The sequence below is a fragment of the Glossina fuscipes genome, unplaced genomic scaffold (assembly GCF_014805625.2).
Source record: "Glossina fuscipes isolate IAEA_lab_2018 unplaced genomic scaffold, Yale_Gfus_2 60, whole genome shotgun sequence".
NCBI classification, from domain to species: domain Eukaryota; kingdom Metazoa; phylum Arthropoda; class Insecta; order Diptera; family Glossinidae; genus Glossina; species Glossina fuscipes.
Window position 1 is genome coordinate 4,209,238 of NW_023998432.1, and position 25,969 is coordinate 4,235,206.

General features: G+C 33.6%; 3 protein-coding genes across 4 annotated transcripts in view; 1 reads left to right on the forward strand and 2 right to left on the reverse strand.

Moving 5' to 3' along the window:
- The window catches only part of LOC119637705 (BTB/POZ domain-containing protein KCTD5), a 40,810-nt gene extending 19,580 nt beyond the window's left edge, over positions 1–21,230 (reverse strand). Inside the window, exons 1-2 of one of the 2 annotated variants that reach the window (XM_038033903.1) lie at positions 20,955–21,230; positions 20,633–20,841 (exon numbers count right to left, since the gene is read on the reverse strand). In XM_038033903.1, the coding sequence (XP_037889831.1) occupies positions 20,633–20,818 (186 nt within the window). In that variant the 5' untranslated portion in view covers positions 20,819–20,841; positions 20,955–21,230. Of the gene's footprint in view, positions 1–20,632; positions 20,842–20,945 lie in introns of both variants that reach the window. The other variant, XM_038033902.1, reaches the window with a different exon arrangement.
- Positions 21,231–21,731: 501 nt separating this feature from the next.
- On the reverse strand, positions 21,732–25,096 carry LOC119637704 (protein-L-isoaspartate(D-aspartate) O-methyltransferase-like). Its single transcript, XM_038033901.1, has 6 exons — positions 24,916–25,096; positions 22,798–22,891; positions 22,597–22,733; positions 22,299–22,539; positions 22,076–22,239; positions 21,732–22,008 (listed from the first exon to the last, which is right to left on the reverse strand). The coding sequence occupies exons 1-6, from the start codon at positions 25,000–25,002 to the stop codon at positions 21,922–21,924; spliced, it is 810 nt and encodes a 269-aa protein (XP_037889829.1). The 5' UTR covers positions 25,003–25,096; the 3' UTR covers positions 21,732–21,921.
- On the forward strand, positions 23,131–24,754 carry LOC119637703 (tether containing UBX domain for GLUT4). Its single transcript, XM_038033900.1, has 3 exons — positions 23,131–23,760; positions 23,835–24,168; positions 24,232–24,754. Exons 1-3 carry the CDS (start codon positions 23,261–23,263, stop codon positions 24,664–24,666), a joined length of 1,269 nt encoding a protein of 422 aa, XP_037889828.1. The 5' UTR covers positions 23,131–23,260; the 3' UTR covers positions 24,667–24,754.
- Positions 25,097–25,969: the final 873 nt, after the last annotated feature.

Consider the following 25,969-nt stretch of genomic DNA (forward strand, 5'->3'; position numbering starts at 1 on the left):
AGCAAAAAATGTACATTATCTCGGAGAAATGACTTGCTTTATTAGAAAAGCGAATTTACCGTTTTAATGCATGGTTAATTATTTTTTGTGTTCAACCAATTCCTATTGCTATCACATTTCTTTCAGCCAAAGTTTGCAACATTGTTTTTTTTCACATGACTTTCAGCAACTCAACAATCTACAATTATACCCACCCACACAATTACACTTAACATATCGGGTGTAGCTATTACGGCCTCTTTTTTGTTTGTTGGGTTTTATATATATTTCTCATCAATAATTCCGATTGTTTATTATTTGGATATATAAGTCACAACTTTATTGGCTTGGTCCATCTTAACTCGAAAAGCCAAATTATATAGAATTTGTGTTAAAGTGTATTTAGCTTAATTTAGTTGAATATTTAAAAAAATATTGTATTAACTTTCACCAGTTTTCTTTTACAAATACAAATGTAATTTCGGAGATCGTTTTTTTTTTTTTTAAATTTTTGAAATAACTCATTTACTCACAGCTGGTTATATTTATCTTTTGCAAATGTTTTCTTACAAACGCAACTCTAAAAGGGCTATTTATGGTAACTTTTCTTGCTTTATACTCAACACTAATGCATATTTGTCGTCACCGAACGAAATTTTATTGTCGCCAGATTTGACATACCTGAGAGAGCGCATTTCACGATAATCGCCTGCTAATTTACACAGATTAGATTCTCTGGCAAATTGTTGCCCACTTCCATGCCTACCCGCCAGGTGAATTTTATATTATTACATGTTAAATTGTAAAAACAAAAAAATTTATTCGAAAATACAAAGCTTTCTTTACAAAGGCATGCCCTTGGTCAAATTTAGAAGAAGGTCAAATACTTCGGGGTCCCTTCGAACATTCACTTTAAATTCATCGACATTCTTATGACACATACGGTCGGAAACGGTCACGAATAATCAATCGGCACTTCGGTTTTTATGTAAAGATCTTACCTACCATCTTTTTTTGTGCATACGGCGACGACGAAAACGCTCTTATTTTATTCCTTTTATCACAACTGAAATAATTATAACGTCCCAATCTGTCTTCTTTCTCTCAAATGTTTCCGCATAAAGCTAGAAGCACGGTAATATTAAAGATTGCCAATTAATTATAAATATTATGTCATTAATCATTGTATGAACTTATCACGAATAATTAAAATTTTCTTCTGTTTCTTAAAAATCGCCCAATTTTTCCTTTTCTTATTTATTTTACTCTAAAAATCACTTCTTAAAGAATTATTCACTTTATTAATTATGAGCTACTTTACTATGGTTTATGTAAAGAAACGGTAGCCACATGATTTTGCATGAACAACGCAAGCAAGCTACGAGTTCAACTGGTCACTTATCGCAGTCATCGTATTCAGCGCTTGATAAAAATAAGTAAACCGAAAATTTACAAATAGATGCAATCGTCCAAACATATGAAACATTAATGTGAATTCTTTAGAATGCATTAAATTATAGTATACTTAAAATGTGCAAATTCTTTTAATATTGTTTGAGTTTTTATTTTGGCTATTTATTTATTTTAAATTTTAGTCTAGGTCCAGTTTCTATTTTCTACCAGCAGACACATTATCTATTCAATCCAAAAAATACTGACAAAGATTTACGTCCGCTCTGATAATGTTGTTTAGTTTTAAGTTTGTCTTTATTTCATTTTATTCTTTGCATTTGCACATGCACTTATCAACATAGTTTTGTTCAATTTATTCATGCAATTGCATTTGCACATGCTCATATTTTTATATAACTGACCATAGACAACAATACTGCTGGTTACATAACCCAGACCTTGAAGTGTGTCGTCGTTGTTGATATTAATTTGCTTATGTTGCATTTTTGTGACACACTTCAAGCTGTTCATATTTCTGGAGCAAACAAACGCAAAAGTGCAAGTGCATCAGTTTATAATATTTGTTCATTGTAGTACGTAGTAAAATAATTCTACATTAGTTTATGATAATTGCAATTTATAAGCTACTTTTTACCAATAGAACTTTATCAGTTGTTCACCAACATTGATCGTGTTTTTTTTGTTCTTTTACAGTTTCTTCCAGTTCAAGTGCTGGAAGAAACAACTTAAATAAGTTGACACGAGCAGATGAAGCATTTGATCGACTAATACCAACCAAGCTAGGTCTCTATTACCTTCTATTTTGCAAGCGGGAGTAGGTCTGCTCTTACGGTTACTTATCTCATCAAATAAAATTGCTGATATCTTCACCGATGAAGCTTGTTTAGCAGGAGCTAAGAGGTAGCAAAGAGGCGCCACACTTTGGAGTCACGGCGTCTCTTAGACTTTGATCCACCATTTCAATCTCGCCGCCACCAGCCGGATTTACATCAGGCTTACCACTTCTTTTTTGGGACAACTTGAATTCATCGCACGCAGGTTCATGATCAGTAAACTTGTTAAGGAGATACGGTCATTCCTCATTTATATTTTTGGAGCTTTCTTCGGTTGATTGAACAGCCTATAAAAATCTATATCCACGTTTCTAAAACTAGGGCAGGACCATCGAAATTCTTTTGGCCTATCATTGATGACATTATAATGCTTTCCATTAAAATCAGCACATTTCTGATCAGTCACAAATCAAAAGCCCAACATACACTAAATCTCTCATCGTGACCTTCATCTCTATATTTAATATTTAGGATATGAGCAAGACATCTTTGCAGTTGTGTTAAATTAATATTTTCAATGCTATTTGTGGTTATAGTCCTTCTTGTTGTGTTAAATATTGCTTTTTGTTTCGTTTCTTTCTTTCGTGGTCGTGGTCGAAGATTAAACGATGCGGATTGTTTAACCAAGGCCTTCTTACCTATGCCTCAACTTATAATGTTTGTGCTTTAGGTTAGCTTTTGTTTCAAGAAGGGAGTATTGCTACGTGAAGCTGCGAAAGCTCGTAAGTAACGATGCTTTTCTTGGCAAGCACCAGCGTGGCAATATCTTGCAGTTCTTGTTGCCACTCCGCCCTCTGAGCAATTAATGGAAAAGAAAAAACCAAGCACGGACAAAACCAAAACGAATCCCGAGAAAATGTAGGAATTCTGACTTTCAGCTTTTCTTAATTCTTAAATTTATTATTATAAAGCACACTTTTTTAAATGTGATAATTAGCGCGCAATTAGGATTTGAAAAAGAAGTTTTCTTGTGAATAAAAGAAATTGCTTAACGATGTAGAGTTTTCTAAACTAGATCTGAGCATCGCATACGAACATATTGAATTTGGTGCGGAATGTAGCAACTGTTTATTTCAATACATCTGAATAGTATATGAGATTGTCGTAAGCATCTACGTTCTTCCAAAGATTTATGGACATTTTTTTAACTCTTTTAGAGAGGGTTCCCATCTTTTTGGAATAAGTGCTCCCAATTGGCAGTACAACGACTGGAAAAAGTATTAGATATTTTATGTGATGCTGGATATATGTTTTCAATAGACAGATGCGAAATTTTCTACAAAGGACTTAGACATTTAAACTGTGTAATTGATGAAAATATGTTATGAATGATGTTCGTGAGTTATAAGCTTTCTTGGATAAAGTAAACTTTTATAGACCGCTTATATCACATACTTCAACTTTCTTAAATTATTTATATAACTTGTTGTTCGTACAGTTTATTAAATGAACAAAAAAAGGTTTCGATAAAATGGATAAATGAAAACATTCTTAATGGTACGTAGTTTGTAAGCAATAAACTCCTTCCTTGTCCTTCACTTGCTGCACACATATTTTATATTATACATTTACTCTAATACATATATATATATATGCATTTATATTGATATATACGATAAGTATTTGAACTTGTGTATATAACCGTCCTGAACTATATAGCAATACCGGTATAAACACTCATATATTTATATAACTGTATATAGACTGCACATAGACTTTTCACATTCATATTGACATATATGGCATATATATATACTCATGTAGGCATTCACTAAATACTTGAATGCGGACTTATTGGAATTCATGCTTACATACATTATGTAATATACGGCTTACTTAGGCTTATATTTTTTGGGTATCGTTCCCCTTTCATACTTAAATTTACACCGGAAGGTATCCTTAGCTTCATACTTGAACATGAATGATTGTACTCACATTTACTTGAACGCATGTTTATATCGATATTCTCGACGTCTAGCCCCCACATATTTAAATTTATAATGGAATCATCTTCTTATTATGATTAAGCTTAAATTCATGTTATCTTTAAATTCAAACTTTTATTTACTTATGTAAACTCACATCTATGTGCATATTTTATAATCCATTTGTACTTTTTATAATACTTTGTACCCGAAAGGAAATCCTATCTGTGTAGTTCCTCAGTTTACTCTACCCTTATTGAATCTTGCATGATAGTCTGCTGAAGCTGACGATATACAAATTGCAGATTAACGATAACTCCGGGCGTTAAGGCAAGGATAACCAAGTCTCAGTACAAACGAATTACTCCAAATGTCAACTATCATAGCTGCTCACTAGCACTTGTTGAATTTTTTCTTCCTTCCTTCGTAACAAAATAAACTGATTCGTGTACATCCTTAAGTAAGTATATTACATCATAATTATCGTAAACCCCTTATCCTGTAAACTCCTTAGTGGGGTTCCGGAAATAATAATACCATAAGGTTACTTATATTCCTGTTTAATCCCGTCAGTAATTAAAGCTACGCATTGCTACTGAAAACACGAAGTCCTTTTAATTTTATCAATGAGTTTCTTGGAGCGAATCGCTGAAAAGCACTGAGCCGTACCCCAGCTGTAGAGAAAACACACCATGTTACAAATCGTTTAGCCCTCTTTAAGAAAAGGGTACCTTTAATGGTATCCAATAGACTTCTATCAGGGTACCAATTTAAAATTTATCCCATTAAATAAAAAATTAATGTGGCGCGTTATCTTTCAATGCAATCTCACGACGGTAGAACTTAATCGTAGAAAATTGTAATGGTGGAGCTGGGATCTGTCCGGCTAGCTTGCGGCCATTACAACAAACAAAATTTTAAATATGTTACATTCTATTTAAATTACGGTTATATATTAATACCGTTATATCCCCCCTTTGTCACAAGTTCAAATAACGGGGTAAAAGTGCATCTTACTTTTCCCTCCTTACTTAGCCGAAACCACACGCTTTGTCTTATTTAATTGGTTACTTAGCCGAAACCAAACCCTCTATCTTATATCATTAGTTCCAATATACATACAATAAATTACATAAGCAAATAAAATTAATAATTTATCTGTGCTTTTACTCTTATGAAGGAAAACCAAGTCTCTTATCAAGGCTAATAATTTCTCTCCTCCTTCAATAACTGGTGTCTACTTTCCATCACTTTTGTAGGCAGGCTTCATACAGTTTCATTTATTTTGCTTTTAGGTTATAGGGCGATTGTCTCATCTGTTATGCTCACCAATTTTATTTACCATTACACATTAACATTTAACATTATTTTAATCTTTTCTAATTTCGGCTTTTTATTATGTTAAGCTTTTTTCTTTTTCAAATTTTTTTTTTTTTTTTTTAAACGTTTTTTTTACCCTATAATGTGATTTATTGTAAAATTTTAAACATATTCATTGTAAAATTTCCTCGCACATATTTACTGTACCTTTTGAACGTCTTGCTTATGTTTTTCTTTGTTCTTTGTTATAGAAGGTTTCTTTAAGCATTTTTAGTATATTTAGTAAACGTTTCGTTATGTTCTTGAGTGAGTGCATTGTCCCTTTTGTGGTTAATCATTTGGTTTAACTTCACATTTTAAAAATTTTCATTTCTCTTCGTGCTGTCTCCCTGGTTACTGCTTATTTACTAAATCAATAAAGTCTTCCTCTCTTTTTTTCTTTGCTCTCAGTACTTTGTTGCTTTCGGCACACTCAAATATCCTAAATCTAATCTAGTCCAGTCTATGTATATGTGAGAGATTGAACGAGTACCAGTGTACCAATTGCATAAAGCAATAAACCACTTCATATTGTACAGGCAGACTTTTTCTCATTCCTCTTTATGATTTTTTCCCTTTTTCTTTTCTTAACGATAAAAAATTTCAACTAAAGGAGAGAATTGTACAAAAGGGCATATTAGCTATATTCCGTTATCTCGCTAGTTATTGCTTTTTGATTCTAATCCACAGCTAATACAGACTAGCAGGAACCCCCTACACACGGACGTTGCGACATTGAAGAAATTTTTTTTATATAGTTTTGAAAAGATAACGAAAATAGTTATTAAATTTTCACAAGACAGAACCAAGCAAATTATAAGAAGTATACTTTTACATGTCTCACATATACGAATTATGAAAATGAAGTGGTATCTCAATGCTATCGGTGGCCAGTCTGCAAATATATTCAAGGGAAACTTCTGGTCATTTGATTCAATTTGGAATTTGCCAATCCTAAAAGCCAGATACATCGGGTATTTCGCGAAACCTAACTCGCACGATGCGCGAATGGTCTTTTGTGGTATTTTATTTTTCATAACATTTGTTAGAGACATAGTCTACTTTAATCCCCAGTTTTTCAACGTCGGCAGCAATATCACCGCTTTCAGTAGAATGATGGAGTTTTTTTTAATACAAATCTTCTGTGGTCTACTCTTTAATTTAGTAGGTGTGAAATTTTACTTTTTCTTACACAAATAGCTTACTAACTTTGAGATGGTGTGTAGAGCTTGAGATTTATTTGTACCGCCTGGCTAGTCGAGTTTTTCTTGCAAAAAAATAAGAGAAAATTTATATGTATATAAAAATGATAAATAACTAACGACGTGTTTTATATAACAGTCTCATAGTCTGTTAATATTGTTTTTTTGCCCGTTAGTCTGCACCTGTTGATCTGTTAAGTTATTGTCTAAGGTTACAGTTCTACGCGCACTCACACACACACTTATACTACTTCTTAAAATTAAAATGATTCATTTCTTACTTGCTATGGTCTTCTATCTCATTCTTTTGCCTTCATAATGCCGTCACATACTTCTTTCCGTTGCCAACTGACGCAATCTTGTGGTCCCTTGTGTAAACTCGCTCATATGCTTTCTTTGGGATTAAGCCACTTTATTGACACCAATATTTGCAGGTTCTTCATTTTATGTATATATCCCAGTTTTTAAAAACTCATTTCTTAGTAGGACTAAGTTTTAAATGCTATTTTTGGTAAGCGTTTGTTTAATTGAATTTAAGTGCTAACTTCCAGTTTTAATGATACGATTTTACGTAAACTTAAGTTTTAACTTTCAATAAGGTGTTTTCACTTGCGCTTGACTTTTAATGTCAACTTTTCACAAACTTTTCTTTTATTTTTTCTTTCTGATGTTTAAAATGTAAAAAAAATATATATATATATATATGTAAAATCATTTTATTCGCAGTACATTCATTCAACTAGCTTATACAATGTTCTTTACAATTCAAGTTAATATAATATAATTTGCTTTAATTTTTGGCTGCTCTCGTTGATATCCTTTATCTTTCTCACCTTGACGCTAATTTCATTCCCAAAATCTACCTTTATGTTATACAGACGGACTTCAGACTTTGTTCTGTTTTCATAATTCTCTAGCAGCTTAAAAATCCATTGCAATACATTGTTTCTTATGACGCAAAGAATTATAGTTTGTTGCAGCTTGAAAGATATTACTATTTCGGTATCCCAGTGATTATTATCATCGTTAATAGCACTATATTTCATCGGAGCTTAAAATTGGAAATCGATTTGCAGCATATAACCGACGGCTCTTGGATTACCAAGGGTTCTGTAGACTTGTTTGGACACCTCTTTTGAAGTTTAATACTTTATAACGTCAGGATGAAGAAAAGTTTAGTTTGGCAACACATAGTCCAACTGCGACTTTTTCGCCAAGTCTTTCAGCTGATATAGACACCTTTGTGACACACGTAATCAACGCAATTATTTTCGCGCTATATTAAGACAATTAATGAACTAACTAATGAATGCATAACTGTTAGAATGGTAGGAGCTACCGCTTCGTGGATTTGAAGAAAACATGCCATTCTAAGTCGTCATATGTGCTCAAAAATTTTTAAAAGCGAAAAGAGAAAAATAATAAGAAATTCGGACTTTCCGGTATTGCCAATCAGTAACATCACTTCGATTGATAAAAAATACGTGGTTATTCCTTCCACTGATGCTAGGATAATAATTTCGCAAATTAGTCCCTTCGCTATAAGAAAGACCTAGATAGCATAACATAACATATTGACTCTGTCTTGATTCTTCGCGTTGGTAATTAACTTGTTATCGCTAGTAATCTGCGCTCGCAAGTACTGGGAAATAAATCCAACTGGAATCCAAAGATTTATCGGAACTAATACCTAGGCTTCCATCGCCTATCAAATCGAGCATAATAAGTCTTTAAGTCGAACTACTGCCAATGAAAAATCTGTTCCATCATCAGCCAAAAATTATATTGAAAAAATTAAAGGAACAACAATATTGAGAAAATTAAAATACTAACACCTCTCCTAAAGCCTAATAAAATAAATATCCCAGCTCTCAACGCCATTCGACATATTACAAGTTGTAATGAATCTAATCTTTCATCCTTTAATCAATCTTCAATTTCAAATTATTCACGTGTGTCCGTTCGTTGTACTTCAAATGTACGCAACCACCTAAGTACTGGCTATTCGACTGGTAACAATAAATTATTAACGTAAAAATTCTTATAGCGACATTTTCAACGGAAACATTGACATGTCAACATAACGTCACTGCGTTTTCATGTCCCTACAATTGAATGAAGTTTTTAAAATTTTGCAATGGAGTATCAAAGTACTTATTAATAATTTGGATGAACTCCGTACACTCATGAGTGATTTTCATCTACATAATAGTGATCACCTTCAAATCATAATCGATCTTAACCTTTCAAACTCCTTTATTTCTCCGGCAAAACAACTAAAATTCCTTATAAATATAGCAGATTGGAATAATTACTCCAAACATGTCGAGTCATTTCTGAATTCAAAGCCATTTAACGGGACCTGCAACCATGATGCTGCTATTATGTGTAAGTCCATTCGCATGGCTGCTCATCTCTTTATTCCTCAATTCCACAGCTTTTTTAAACGAGCTAGGCTTTCTTTGTGGAACAACACGCTTTCGTTATTGAGGAAAAACAAAATAGATCTATGGCACCGCTTTAAAAGATGTCCTGATCATGATCAGTTGTTATTATATAAAAATGTCAATCCTCTATTCAGGAAGGAATTACGAAAATCAAAGGCACTTAGTTCCGAACTTTTTCGAAAAGAATTCGCAGAAATACATCAATGAAAGTTGTCTGGAGCACAATCAACAGACTCAATGGGACTTCAAATTTGAACAAAATTTCTACCATCTGCACTTCCAATTAACTGAGGCAGATGCGATTTCTAATTATTTTGGAGAAGTGTCGTACAAATGTTTATCTGACAGCAACTTCTTCAGTGCCTTTATCGAAAATGAAAGACTCCAGTTTCTCATTCGAATGCTGTTGATAGATGTGCCATGTTTTTTGGAAATCTGTATATCTATCTTGGAACTTGAAAGTTGTCTCTCCGAATTGAGGGGAAGGACACTTGGTCTAGACCACAAATGGTCAGAGCTCTGTCTAATTCAAGTAAAACGAAATTCCTGGACTTATATAATACGGTGTTTTGGACTGGTCACATTCCCATCTCTCTGATTCTTTTCCACTAATGAATGGCATTCCGCAAGGATCTCCTCTTTCTGTCACACTTTTTCAGATCGCTTTCAATGAAATTATTAAAATTCTTTGCCGTGTACCGAGAATCGAACATTGTCTCCAGGCGGATGATGTATAAATTTTAACAAAAGAAAAAAATAGCACGGAGGCAATCAACATCCTCGAATCTATTACACGAAAAATGTCCACATGGTCAAACTCTTTAGGCGCTAAAATTTCAACACCAAAAAAAGAAGAATGCACATTGTCGAAAGAAGGTATGTGATGCAGGGAATCGACTGATGCATATTAATGACTTACCAGTAGATCCAATTATCGTTGAAAAACACACTGCTTTCGATTAAAGGATTCGATTTTAACAAGGGTAAATTTCATAAAATACATTGCTTGCAAAAGCCCTGCGCACATTAACATTATGCTTAGATTGCGTTGATCTTGCTTAGCTTAGATTGACTATGGTTTGATAATTTATGGCAATAGCTGCAAATCCAATATCGAAATCCTTAAACGGGCCTATCACCAAGTTCTGAGAGCAAGTTGCCATGATTTTGGGTCGACGCCCATCAACAACATCATAATTGAAACTGATCTCCCAGCTTTAGAAAATAACCTGTATGAATTAAAGCCTAAAATCGTCCCCAAACTTCTTAGTTCAAAGAAATCTATTCTCGGTGAAGATATGAAGAAGATTATTATTGCCACGAAAATTAGAAAGTCACCCTCCGTAATTAATTATTGTTTGTATATCACAAAGGAACATTTTGCTGTGTGTGTACAAGAAAGAAGACACTCCAAATTACATCTTCAGGAATCTAATTGCTGAAAAAACCCAAATACTGGAGAGTAATGGTTGGAATCTTTTATGTACAGACGGTTCTAAATCCTTTGGTTTGCCGTGCTTACGACGTAGTAGATGCTTCGGGACAGTTTCTGCATAATCACATATTTCACGAAAGTGCTTCAACTTTCACAAGCGAAAACAGAGATATCTTTCACGCAACTTTCTTTCTCATAAAGACATTGTTACTGACAATGTGTCTATATTATACGCTATTGGGAATCCTTCGACTTCTAGATGGAGCACCAGCAACAAAGAAAGAAGTATGATTACAAAATGCAGCGATAAAATTAAAATGGTTTGGGTACCAAGTCATCTCGGTTTATTGAGAAACGAGCAAGCTGATCGAGCAACGAAGCATGCTACTTCTGTCCCTCTAATTATAGATAATGTTATGGACCTTCAAACGTACGTACGAAGAAAAGTTAAAGCGAACATTATAAAAGGGATTTTACAATACTATCATCAGCGTCGCTCTTCTATTAACTCTCATTTAAATCCATCTTTATATCCAACAAATATTGAGAAAACCAAGATCAAAATTTTTCTGAGAATTCCCTTGGCCATACAATTGCAATTCACCAATTGATTTTAAAGAAGTCTTCTTCCCCAGTCTGCAATTGTGGACAAATTCTCGCCATAAAGCAGATTCTTTGTGACTATCTCAACTTCTCATTTACTAAAAATATTACGTTTGGAGCAACTGCTTTCAGTATTTCAGGACATGCTGAAGTCAGCTACAGAACGCAATATCAATACAATATATTACTTTCTTAAACCTATTAGGCTTAATATCTGTTATTTTCCTTTTTTCTTTTTAGTCTTAGACTTTATTTCATTACTCTGAAAATTATAATAATACTCTCAAGAACGCAAGATGAACATATAAACGTATATAAGCTACACATATTCTGAGTTGATTTTTCTTCCTATAACATTATATGCTGCATCCAGGTCTCAGCCTAACACGGCAAGAAAAGTTGCGGCTACCCTCTTGTCACACGGTACTTATACACGCGATGACGGAATTTTTGTTTAGCGTTATTTAGAAAATTATATTACGGACTATAAATGCACAATGTGTAGGTATACACAGAATTTTACCATGTTCAAGATAACATCAGATACAACGAAATAACAAAATGGTCCAACTTTTTCTTCTAAATTCAGACCAAAAGCACTTCTCGTATTTCTGTCATGAATAACAGTAGTAACGCTGTTCATCAGAAGCCATTTGCTTGTTCTTTCATTCTCAGTATTTGTATGGGCAAAGTGTTCGTTAATAGTTTTTTCGCGTGCCCACAAACGTTTGCAAAACAGAAGCATATACAATTCCTTGTTTTTAAGTAAACATGTGCTATGGTATATATACGTGTGTATATACGAGAAAGACCATACGGTATATAGCAAATACACAATATTGAAATTTCTCCGTGATTTTTTCGGCGGGATGGTATTGATGTCTATATATCGGGGAACACTCGCCTGAGTGTCTCAAATGAACATTTCAGTTTACATTTTTTGTTTAATTTTCAAATTCTTTCCTCGTGTAAAAAGTGATTTTGATTTGAAAATGAGTGAAACATCTGAAGATATACGCTATGTGAGGATTTTTTACTATACAAAAAGTAAAAACGCTGCAAAAAAAAATTTGCGAGGTGTACAGTGAGAATGCTGTGAGTGAACCAAGAGCTCAGTGGTGGTTTGCTCGATTCATTCTGGATTTTTCGATGTCAAAGACGCACCTAACAGTCATTGAAAAAGCCGATGAAATTTTGCAACTGGTCGAGCAAGTCCATTACGCAAGCTGTCAGTAAATAGTGGAGACACTAAACATCAACCATATGACAGTGTGGGGTCATCAAAAAGAACCTCGCAGCCGCAGAAAAAACCGCAAAGACTTTCCAATATAACCTACTAATTTTTTTTCTTTTCATCGTTTATTTCAAATAGGGCTATTCTATATTTTGTGTTCGCCAAACATTTCGACAATTTTCAATGAAAATTTTCATATCAAGAAATATGAAGAATTTTTTATTATTAGAAAAGAGTATAATACAACATAGTTACATATATATCAATAATATTTTATCCAATTTTCCATATTAGACATAAGCTTTTCTGCACGGCACCTATTTTATCGCATTATTATTATATTATTTATATTCCGGAATTATACTCCACAATTTTTTTAATTTAAATATAATACAGCCCTCAAAAAATAGTTATAATTATTAAGTAAATACCTACAAAATATTGAAAACTAGTTCTTAAGCCTAGCTTATGCAATTTAAACTATTATTCATATTTCGGATTGGAATATTCGTATTCGGCATGCAATTGAGCCAAGGACTCCGAATTTTCGTACAATAAGACATCACTGCAAATCGTCAATGGTCTAACTTTGATAAGGACTTAACGGAGTCTAATACGTTTAGATCGGGTTTCTCCCTTTGCATTTTAGCTTAGGTGTTTTTAGCTCACTGTTGCCTAGCAGCAACAATTGCTATATATTCAACAAGCTAATGTGGGGATTTTTCTTGGCCTAACATTCTGTGGTAAATCTATGAACTAGCGTGTGTCCACATGTGTGGGTAGAAGCAAGACTAGTATGCATTCCCAGCTCTCTTTCAAACTAATAGGTAGATACTACTGAGTTAACTTTGGCAATTATTCTGCCGATTCCACGAGAATCTGCTAAAGCTAACTTGTGCATGTCGAAGCTAATGCGTATTCTCAGGCTGCTGAATCACAGTAGCCATATAAAGGCAGAGAAAAAGAGAGCGAGTATGAATATGAGGTATGAGTCTGGCTCGGTAGCAATGTTACCATTAAGCGCAGGAATATCATCGTATATGCGGTTGTATAAGATATCGATAGCTTAACTCGTATTGTGAGCACTACTTTAAGAGCGAGTTATTTATAATAAAGTGCAAATTAACACCTCGGTACTTCTCACCTTTTAAATTGTTTTCAACACGGACTCTGGACATAGACGAGCTTCACTTCCACAATACAAGCTGAAAACTCATTTAGGAATAACAGATTTGTTTCCTGTACACCACACGTAACAATTTCACTAAATTTGGTTTCACTTCGCACAGCCCGGACAGATTCGTCATTTTTATAACAAATTTAAACCATTTCTATGCGCTGTATAGCTGCGTATATTTCCTGGAAGATTTGGCAAGTAATATTGAACACAAATGTCAATTTCGGCGGGAATCTAGCAAAAAACATGATGATAAGACATTTAAAAAAAACTTCTAAGATCATAACCCTGTATAAATAACAAGGGATGTTCGTATATGTGTACGCTATAGACTAAAAAAATCCACGGTTGGTTTACACGCGGTTTTTCGCAAAACGATCCGCCTTTGCAGAACGATTCGCCTTGTTTCTAATAGTGTAAAAGTTATTCATATCCTCGATCTGCAATAAAGTGTTAAAAATATTTTCAACACTCCGCATACGTAACACAACAAAGTTGGCGATCTTCACACGCCTTTTCAGATTTCCATCTACATGACCATAAGCTTTTACACGGTCTTGCTCGCAGGCAGAAAGCGTCATATATTTTTCCCCAAAAAAATTATTTTCCAGTAACAACTACAACAAGTAGTGTAGTTGCTTTGGCAATTCGACTTATATACATTCTCACTTTTATGGTGTTAAATTATCAAAAATGTTAAATATATAGTTTGAAGTTTAGTTTTTTTCTAGAAAGAGTGCATCGCTGTGAACTGTTTGTATACTTATTCAGTAATACTACGTACGATTTTTTCATGTTCTACTTTTTTCATTCCTTTTATTAATTATATACATAGGTACATTTCATGGTCAAAAAGAATTACAACATAAGTGAGTATACAAGGTAACTAGATGGCTGCAAATCTTTTTTCATAAACTCCTCAATCATCAAGTCGTATTAGCAACAAAATATAAATTATGAGCTTAGCAATGCGTTTAATTTTCTTCTAAACTTATTCAAGACATTATCGAACGATTTCAGACTCAAATGTAACGCATTGAAATATCTAGCAACACGAACAGGAAGCGATCGTTCGGCTGATGAGTTAGAAAAACGTAATATTAATATGAGAGGGTTTCTATTCGATGTAGAGACCTGCAGTTATTCTATTAAAAGGCTTGGAGATCAAAATTGAAAGATTTTGTAGATGTAGATAAGCAATCCGAATTTTAGATAATCGTTAAAGATGAATTCTATGAAAGCATGAAAGAAGGAGGAGACGTGGTCTCTAAGATGACATTGTAAACAAAGCGTGTTATGCAGTATACTTTGAAGCCTTAGTATATAACTTTATACCTTGAGCACTCAGAAAAGACTTCGCTACGACAGTTAACATGCGTCATGAGAAGCAAATGCGGAATGTTATGTTTAACTTGTAGAAGTAGAGACAGGTTTAAATTGTAGTTTTCAGAGCGTAAGACAAACTTTAGTACTATAAGCTCAATGGAATAACCAGATATTTTTATGTTGATGTTGCAAGACCCAGCAGAGGGACCATTGACGAATCAAGCTTTATTCTTACTGGAGTTAATGCAAAGCATATTGTCTATGGTCTAGGAGTTAACAATTGCTTATGACTCGTTAATGTTGTCTTTGAATAAATGCAGATAATCCCTATCAAGCAGAAAGATGTCGTCTACAAAAAAGAGCAGCCGTTACTAACCAAAACCCCAAGATCATTTACGCAGAGGGTAATTAGTAGGGGCCCAAAATGGAACAGACATAATGTAAACAAGGGAAGAAACAAATGTTCACGATTCGAAATACACGATCACATAAGCTTACAAGCATTTCGAGAAAAGTTGAATTTATCATATAATTTGCTTAATGTATGGGACTCTGTCAAATGTTTTTGTTGGATCTAGAACGACAAGAACATAAGTCAATTGATGCTATCCTTTATGGACTACGTGGCGAAAATTAAAAGTTCCGAGAAGCAGCCTCCTGACAGAGAACGGAACTGGGCATCGTGCGGTGCAATATCGTTATTCAAGAACAAATCAGAATTTGCTCGTTCATGATATGCTCCGTAACTTTTAAGAGGCAGGGTAGGATACTAATCAGTCCAAAAAGAGAAATCCTGTTTAGGAATGGATCTCATACGGTATATTTTGCAATCCTTGGGAAATTTGGATGTAGTTATATTCAAACCTCTCATCTTTGAGGCTTTGTGGATATGACGTTTCTGCGCTGTAATTTTTGTGTTGTATGGAAGTTTCGCGCAGACTACTTGCAAAATCTCGCATGAGTCTAATCTCAATTTTGAACAAAATGTTGGAGCATCTATGTGTTTCGATGTTTCTGCTATAATCTAAACATAAAAACTTCCGAATAAAGTAAAATATCATAAAAAGAATTCTTAACTAGCCACTTTCCAGCAAGAAATCTTCGAAGACAGAGAAAGAGAAAAAATTTGATTTTGAAAGGGTAGTTATATAGTGCTAGAATCGCAGACTAATGCAGAAAACTACAAGACGTTTATTGTTGTATAAAAACATTTCCATAACACACTCCAAAACTTTAAACACACTTTTTCCGAAACATGACTTTTCAAGATGGTCGACAGCATAGCTGTTACAATCTTCATTTTTTCATCCAATATTTTTTTGGTTTTCGACAAATCATTTTGCACACATTTTTTGTAAAAGCGCCCATATTGCGCAAGATTAAGTGTTTCTTTTTATTATTCAAGTTTGCACCAAAAGCGTGTTAGCCACAGAACTTATTAAATTGAAAATACCTAACGAACGTGGCTGCTGTGTTGACGCTTTTTAATATTTTTGAAAAATAGTTACTTCCCCTTCCAACTCATGAAAATTGTTGAGAAAACATTTTTTAAGAATATTACTTTGGCCCTTTATACTAAACTTAGTCAGATTCCTTAACTTAAAGTTTTCTAATTTTTTGAAAGTTTCTTAATGTTCAATACTAGTTGTAATGACTTTGTGACACAAAAGTGAAGTGCCTAATTATGTTTAATCCTAATTTTAGCTTCTGACTAACCATTTTACATTCTATGCGTTCCACTCTGGTGCTGCAGCATCAGTGTTGAAATTGCGTTTTGCTGTTATAAAGAAAACCACCGAAACGGCAAAATTGTGGTCGTCGCATAAATGCAGCAAAATGAAAGAAAGAGTAACATCAAACAGGAGAAGAAACAGCACAGCGAAACAAGCAGAATAGATTACGTATGTCACAGACACGTACTACTGAACCATAACAAAAACACGCAGCACGAAATAAAGAAACTCGAATAAGAATTGGAGAATGAAAAAAAACTGTGTTACCTTATGATTGCAACGAACAACGTGACACTAGTCGATTACGAATGCATACGTGGGAGCTCCAGTAATTTCCTAGTGCTAAACCAATTCTCATCATACCCTATTCGCTATTCTCGATAATGAGACTTTGTCACTGAGTCCAACAAGCTTTCGGACAGTCCTTACCAATTCGTTCTCAGCTGGGAGGTCTACGTTATTCATCATATATTATAACTTTCAGATCACCTATGGGACGCTATGTACAATTTTCTGCTACAAATATCTATTCGACTCCACCGCAGTACACTTTTGCTTTTATTATTTTTAAAACTTTGCTAACGTTTTAGGAAATTTCATTTACAAATAAATTAGGTAGTTTTTATACGTACGTATTTCATTAAATAACGACACTAAATAACGGCAAAATTCCGCCGCAATTTGTTTTTCCTTTTTTTTTGCTTTATAGCATAAACAATTCATCAAATATACTAAAATAAGTGGAATTTTATAAATTGGCCGTAGTTAGTTTATATGTCATTGTCGGTTTACCAATACTTAAAAATTTGGTAGACTACCGTAAGATGATTGGTTTTTGAAACGTTTAAACGATATTTCCATACAGATTCCTATAGCACTTATCATAATACCCAACATTTTTTTTGTATGGGCGTGTGTGGACCTGACGCTTACTATTATTTTTATAGACGATTTCCGCTTCCCTTCCAACACACACATGTTTTTGTTTTTGTGGGGTTCAAAAGGTATTTTCACTTAGGCTCCGTTTCCGTATGCCAAAGTATGCGGCACTTCTAAATTTCGACGAGCTAGGGCTTCAAATTCGCTCAAAATCGTGTTCATATATACATTTGAAGTTCTTTCAAACACTTAGCTGTGCTATAATCGTGAGAGCTCTGCCAGTAGGTCAAGATTTCTGCAAATTAACACTGAGTGTGTATCCTTACTGTTAAAAAATTGAAGTAGTTAGATAAGTTTCAATAAGTGCCCTCGAAGTGGAATTATCACTGTACCCGATCGAAAGCAATTAATCCTTAGTAAGAATCAACCACAACAGTCCGCGTTTCTGCGATTTAGGTTACTTATTTTTGAATAAAGTATAGAGAAACAGGTAATATCAACATGCCTATACACTTTATTGCTGGAGGAAAAAATCTGAATCTGCTTTAGGATTCATATGTATTTCTAAAACAGATGGTTGACGAAACGAGGAAAGTGAATACGATGTGAATCAAGGTAATCGTTTCTTTTTTCTGAACATTCAATCCACTTAATGCAAAGTTAATGTGGACGTGTGCGTAAAACAAGTATATAAGGAAGATTTGCTTATTAATATTGAAAGTATAAATAAGTTCGGCGTGCATTTGAATTGTTGAATTTATTTTAAAACAAAATGAATGAACTTATTAATGAAAGCATTGTCCGCCGCTAGTACCAATTTTTTCCCGCCTCTCAAGCAATTTTCACATTAGATTTCAAACAAATATCTTCTCTTTTGAGGCTATCCCCAAAGAAACTTATATTTAGATATCAGAACAATGGGAGCACCGTTTAAGTAAACAATAAGTCGTGTATTAAAAACTGTGTTACTCGGAAAAATAGTGTGTGCCGATAATTGCGCCGATGGTAGTATATTCCCAGGGCCAAATTTCTTCCCACTGAAAGCTCATGATATGGTAACTTTTGGCATCTCTTGCTCATTTTTTCTCGCAATTACATGAGTTATTGTTGGTAACGTTGCTTAGTAATAATTTAATTTAATTGAAGCAAATCATAATAAATGAAACCATCATGGGTATTCAGCTTTATCGTCAATGTTATTGGTTATTGGTTTGCATACTTTGTATAATAATTATTTGGGATTTTGATATCTTAGCGTATGCAATGTTCACATTTAGCAGCACTGTCTTTTGAAGTAGGAAAAATTTCCTCGGAAAATAGGTTTTTTTTGGCACAGAACTGCATACGTTTAAGGCTCTAAGAAATTAAGTAGTGTACGTTTTAGTAAGATAGTTATGTATGGCTTAAAGAGATTACTTTTAAATGAAGAAATCACAGTCATATTCTAAGTCCTACATTACTACACTGCCTCTTAGAAAATGGACTGAACTAAATTATACTCTCATAGTTTAGTACAAAGTGAGTCTCATTAATTAATATGTTATAATAACAGATCATCGTCAAACGTAAAAAAATTTTTTACTATGTTTTACTAGTATGGAATACATATTGCATCATAAAAAAAAAAACATTATTCCAGTAGATAAGAAACTTAAATAGCTTCAACAACTGCAAAAACATAACGTCATTAACATTCGATTCTGTTCATATAAGTAAGGATACGAAGAAAAAAACCAACATATTGTTAAAAATTAATTTTTGGAGGAGTATTATTTTTGCTGAATAACGTCATTTAAACGTTTTAATATATCTTATAAAATCTTTCTTGTGTACGAAACATGGATCTTATTCCATTTCTCTTATAGTCTGTTTTTCAGATCTTGGATGGAAGGGATTGAGTGTTTTCTTACTTGGCTGTCCAATTCATCTCATAAATGTTTAGGTCTTTATGCCTGGTGAGTTGTGGAAGAGGGTGAAGCACTTTGGGGCAGTTATATAAAAGCTATACTTAAATTAAGCGAGATTTATGCTTGAGATCGTTATCTTGGTAGAATTTGAATGTTTCGAAGACACTAAGCTTGTCCGCTCTTTCTTTCAAACTTTCCTTCAATATCCTTAAATAACCCTCCGTGTTAACAATGCCATCTATAAACAACAATTTTCAGACTCCATTGTCCCAATGCATACCAAACTATAACATGATAATTGCCGTGCTCGCCGCAAAACGCGACTACAAAAACGTCAAAACCTTGCTCGCGGAGTGGTCTTTGAAGTTTAGGAAATAGCCAAAAGTTCCATGGGGCTAAATCAGGTAAATAAGGTGGTTGTGGGTTGAATTTAGATGCAGAAATTGTTTGTGTTAGTACCAATCTAGATGTGATGGATTTCAAGCTCAAAATATTTTTTGAAATGTGGTTGACTGATCAGTTTAAACTGCCAACAGCGATTACAAGGTCCTTACGTGACTTTCACCAATAAGGATTGATGGTCATCCAGGACGCTCTTCGACATCAACCCCTTTGCGGCCTTCTTTAAACTGTTTATACCACTTGTAAACATTACTTCCCGATAGATTGAAAAGATCTGTGCAACACCTTAAACGTTTTTGCACAAGAAATTTCATTTTGCAAACGACATTTAATGTAACTTTGTTGCTCAAAAAAACGGCACATTGTAAAATTGAAAAAAAACAATTTTTGCGTCGTATAAAACCAAGCGAATCCGAAACACTGATGACGTTAAGATATGAAATTTGGCACAGCGAGTCTGTCACTGTGCTACCAAATTAGAGAAAAAATATTTCTGATACTCGATATACTTGCGCAATTTTACTTGAATATTAAGTTTTAATCACAGTATTATATGATTTTGATATTATTCATTTTTATTTAATTTCAATTAACGCAGTACACAAAGCGCTCCAAAGGCGAAAGGATGTGTAACGCAAACCAACACCTGAATGTATTAACATAAGTACTATATAAATATATGGATTATGAATTAAAAACTACATTATAATTATAGATTTATGAATAAGAAACATTGCATTACCGTATTAAAAAGATGATGAACCGTATGATTACTTACTCGATCTGAAATTAAATCACAGTCCTCTTGTATTAAACGTGATAGAAAGGAATTGGGGTCGCGAGAAAGTGTTGTTTTTGTTGTTAAAAAGTATTGACCACCTACATTCAACTTAACCCACTGATCAGTGCCTTGTTTTTTCAGTAGATTTGAACTTTTTCGTGTGTTGACATTTACTGTAGTCATTTTGCAGGTCCTCCTTTTTTTCGCTGTTGTTGTGTATTAAAAAAAAAGTAATAATAATAAGTAAGTAGAGGATCACTAACTGGACGAGATTTGTTATTTATGTATATATATTTATTAAATCACACACGTCACTTGCTTATTCGTTTTTGCTATTTTTCCTCTTAAGGAGCCTTCCAAAAACTTGAAACTTTTATTGCAAGAAAAATTTTTTTTAGTGGCTTCATCCATGCACACGCACGCACGTAATTTAATGTGGATACATTTTTACAATCCCCTTTTGAAGATTTATTTTTAAATTATGCCTATTTGTAAATCTATTCTGGATAAGCTCCGTCACATTAATTAAAACTGTTTCGGTTTCTTATTAATTGTCTTTCAACTAATAACAAATATGCTACTTTTTTCCGATTGCAATTTTTTAATTTTCTTTTTTGCCTGTAGATACGTTTGAATATTTCAACATGGTAAACGTTTCGTTCTCATTTGTTCTGTTTCAAAACCCCACTACTTAATTGTAGATATTTTTTGCAAAACATGCAATATTAACAATTTTAAGAGAAATCTAATGGCCATATATTTCAGAATATAAATCATATTTTTTTGTAAAGACCTTTAAAGCATTTTCTGAAATTTTCAGTTTCAAAATCGCGTGAAAACTAAATACAGCCTATAACCTTTTCTTCTTAGTTAATTTCACAAATACAGCTTTAAAATTGAAGTGCAGCTTGTCTTAATTGATAAATAAAAGCTTCGAGCTTTTTTTGCCCAAAAGAACAAACTATGTATTTGTATTTTAAAAGGTAAAAAATTCTTCCATATTTCTATTTTTGCTCAAAGCTGATTCGACATTTCAACCCCTTTGTTTTTCATTAGGTATTCAAATTCTTGGCTCAACAAATTTTACAATAGATTCGAGATAACATATTCGCTGCTTTTTATTAAATTTTTTCTTTATATGACGGAAAAAAGCTACATATTTAGATTATTCAGTATAGAATTATAATTAATGAATTGTAGTTGATTTAGCTCAGCCAAACCCAAAGCCGGTATGCTACAATGCCAAACAATAGTATTGAAATCATTATTTTCAAACTTAAATAAAGTCACGAACGATGTAGATCAGTTAATGGAACATACATGACACCCATTAATCTGGTTTCTTTAACTGTTCCGTCTTGCTTTTTGTCATACTAAAAGAAAGCAAAAAAATGATGTTAAAACAGAATTGCCGATGTTGTGAAATATAGTCAGGAATACCTGCATCATATATTGTTCTCCTCCCTCAGGCCCAACAGGTACAACCATTCGTCCGCCCTTTTCCAATTGATCAAGTAATGGTTGAGGTGTTACAGCAGCAGCAGCTCCTACATGTATAGCAGTATAAGGTGCAAACTCTGGGTATCCATTGCGACCGTCACCCTCTGTCATGGAAACATGTCTGTAAAACTTTCAGCTTCCCGAAAAAAATCAGCTTATTTACCAATAATAACTAAACTTCCCGATTTTAACATCTCTGAATCATCAGCATCGAGATTTCGCTTGCTAAGTGTGACTAAAGCTGGATTATGTTCTACTCCAACTACTTTTGTACTATTATTCTCCCCTTGAGCTTGTATATAACGCCAAAAGCAAGCAGTTAGATAACCTGATCCTGAGCCTACATCCAAGACATGACTACCAGGTATCATACGATCCCGCAAATATTCCATTGCAAAAGCATGCTGTACGTTCATACACTTTAAAATTGTATAAAAAACATTTGTTTTATGGATACCTACCATATGAGGTGCACTAATCGTTACGCCGTGACCAATACTTTGAGGTGCGTCCATATATGGATTGTGAGGAGCATAAAATCGACGATCTGTATTAGTCATAGCAATTGCGACCGCTTGAGTACTTATAACTCCGTAGTCTACGATGATTATATATATAAGTTCTGTTTGCCAAAAGAAATTGTTTAAGCGAGTTTTCTTCACCTTTTAATTGTCGTATAAGGTCGGCATTGTTGGCTCCTACAGAACGCCAAGCCATCTTCTTTCGCCACACAATTAATTTCTGTTCTTTTTCTTGCTTTGAGGTTTCAAAAAAATGGTTATTTTTTTTTAAAGAAAATGGGAATTTAACAAATAATAAAACTGCGAATTTTTTTGTGAACGGTCAAAATCAGCTGTCGGCCTTGAAAGTTAAAGCCAAATTTCGGAAACCATTTTACATGTGAAGAAGAATGTGTAATCGATTATATTATAATATAAGGGATGTTAGTAATTCACTTAACTGTTCTTTTCAATAAATAGAAAAAGTGAAGAAGAAGAGTACATGTAAAATATATTTTCTGGCCTGCTTGATCTTTTTCATTGTTTTTTATGAGAATTGCTATCGGGTTCAAAAAAAAGACAGTTATAAAATTTTCAATAAATTTGAGTAAAAAACTTAGGAAGAATGGAAGTAAAAGTTACTGTCTTAACACCAAATGGCAGAAGACAAAATATTAAAGTCACACCCAATACCACATTATTGCAGATTTTGGAAGAGGCTTGCCAAAAACATGGTTTTGTCAGTGATGAATATTGCCTGAAGCATCATAACAAAGAGGTTTCATTATCTCAGATGATTCGGTTTAGTGGTTTGCCCAATAATTGTTTACTGGAAATGTCCCAAACTAATCGGAAACGCATAGCTGCAACCGTTGACATATGCATTCAATTAGAAGACGGTAATCGTCATCAAGCCCAATTTAAACCCGAAGATAATTTATGGCAAGTTGTCGTGAAATTGGGTGATGGCTACATACAGAGTTACGAAAATCCGGTGGTAATTTATACGCGTCAAGAAATTATTGGTAAGCAGCAAATGTCTGAAACTACATTAAAATCTTTGGGCATTATTGAAGGTAGAGCCTTGTTGCGTTTATTAAATAAGACACCTGAAGAATTAAAAACGTAAGTAAAATTTGAAATGAGTTCAGAATGTTAATATAACATTTACAACTAATTATATAAATAATTCTTTGTAGGCAAGCTAACGTCTACATACCACCGGCTGAAAAAAACGCACCAAAGAAAACTAATGGGTCAGAAAAACCAAAAAGTACTAATGCTGATGCAGGCGGTGGTGGGTTTTCTATTACTAGGAGTTTGATGCAAACTCTGAAAAAATCGAGTGATCAAAAAAATATTGGAATAGAAACGCGGGCAAGTTATAGTGACGACCAACAACAAAACCCGGAAAAGCTTAAATATGATTGGAGCTCAGGAGTGGGACGTTCCATGCAGCCTTTACAAGTTCAAATTGGTTCTAATAACAATGAAAGCGAGACAGAAGAGAAAGACGAACCTACTTATCATATTGTACGACTCAACTTTTAGCTTTATCTAGATTTTCAGCGTTATATGTGCTTTTTTCGTATACAGATCGGTGAACGTTGCGCTATTATTTATTCTTTGAATGAGATTCATACGCACGTAGAAGATTTGCCCGATTCTTTTTATGATTTGACCGTAAATGATTTGAAACTTGTCTTACGTGATTTAAAAAATATTGCTGCCGGGAATGAAGATGCGCCTTTAGTGACCGAAAGGTTGCGCGAATTACGTGACAATCGAACAATGTTAAATAAAATATCCCAATATAAAAACTGTATTATACGTATTAAGTTTCCGGATCGCTACGTTCTTCAAGGAATGTTCAAACCAGTAGATAAAATCTCGGATGTTATAGAATTTGTAAGAACGTTTCTAAGGAAACCAGCTATACCCTTTTATTTATGTACGTATTACATACTAAGGCTTTTCGTTTTCTACGACTTCTCGCAATGTAAACAATTTTTCAGTCACTATACCACCTAAAACCAAATTAACATTGGAAAAAACACTATTGGAACTGGATTTTGTGCCTAATGCTTTGATACAATTTTCCTACGAAAATGAATTTGAAAACGCAGGCAATTGCATAAAACCTGAATTTTTGATAACATTAACATCACTGGAAGGAGCCATATATGCCGCCAATAAATTTAGGTAAGATTTCCGAACTCAAAGTTTGAATTTTTCATAAACTATTAGTATACACATAAATTTTTTTTTTGTTAGACGCACCCAACGTAAACCTCCTGATATGGAAACCAACAATAACAACGCCAGCAACAACGATACGCAAAAACCGGGACCGTCAACCGGAGCCATACCGAAACGTCCGCGTAACGATGAAGCAAAGAAAACTTGACTTCAGTATAATCTCACTCAACAGTTTGTTGAAATATTTTGTTTGTTTTGTTTCAATTAAATGAAAAGTCAAATGGAGTTAGTTCCTCTCTACATTTTTTGTATTTTTTGTTTGCTGTACATTAAAACTATTTTCATTGGCATTTCTCTTTCTAAAAATAAATACGACAAAAGAAAAAACTAAATGAAAAGAGAATTATATATTATTTTCTCTATGTTGGGTGAGAATCGTTTATTTATCATGGGCCTTAGAAGTGCCTATATTTGTTAATTAATATTTTGTTAAGTCTATCCATACATGCAATAGATTCCTCTATACCTCTCAAACTATAAAGGGAACTCAATTATTCTTAGTAGTACAATTTTTTAAAGAATGTAGTTTATATTACATATAAATAGATGGGTGTGCCCAAGACTGCAATGATGTCGTTTATGACATACGTCAGAATCTTATTTGGTTTGCGATTCGCAGAACCCCTTTTCCCAACCATTTGATCAACTATTAAATCGCAACAATGATATATCTATTTCGCGTGAGATGCATAAAAAATTTTGGTTATTATTATGTTGCAATTGTTTTCTGCTATTAAGTCATAAATTATTGTTTTGAAATTTGAATTTTTTTTATAAGGCGTTTTGATGGAGTCATGACCCCACTTTCGGTTATTTCTTTTGTCATTCCTTTTAGTGTTGATGTTAGGTTATACAATTGCTCTCTACTTTTTATCAACTAGTCTTAGAACTTTATGCTTTCCGTTTACAAAAATCACACATTTCATACCAAAATACCTTTTTGAAGTATAATTTTTGTAAGCAGAAATGTCGAATATAGTCTTCCACCGATGCGACCCTTACATGAAATCCATTATATCCACGAAAACCTGTAGGAAAACAAGTAGGCGTGGGTTTTATTTTTTTTGGGATGTCA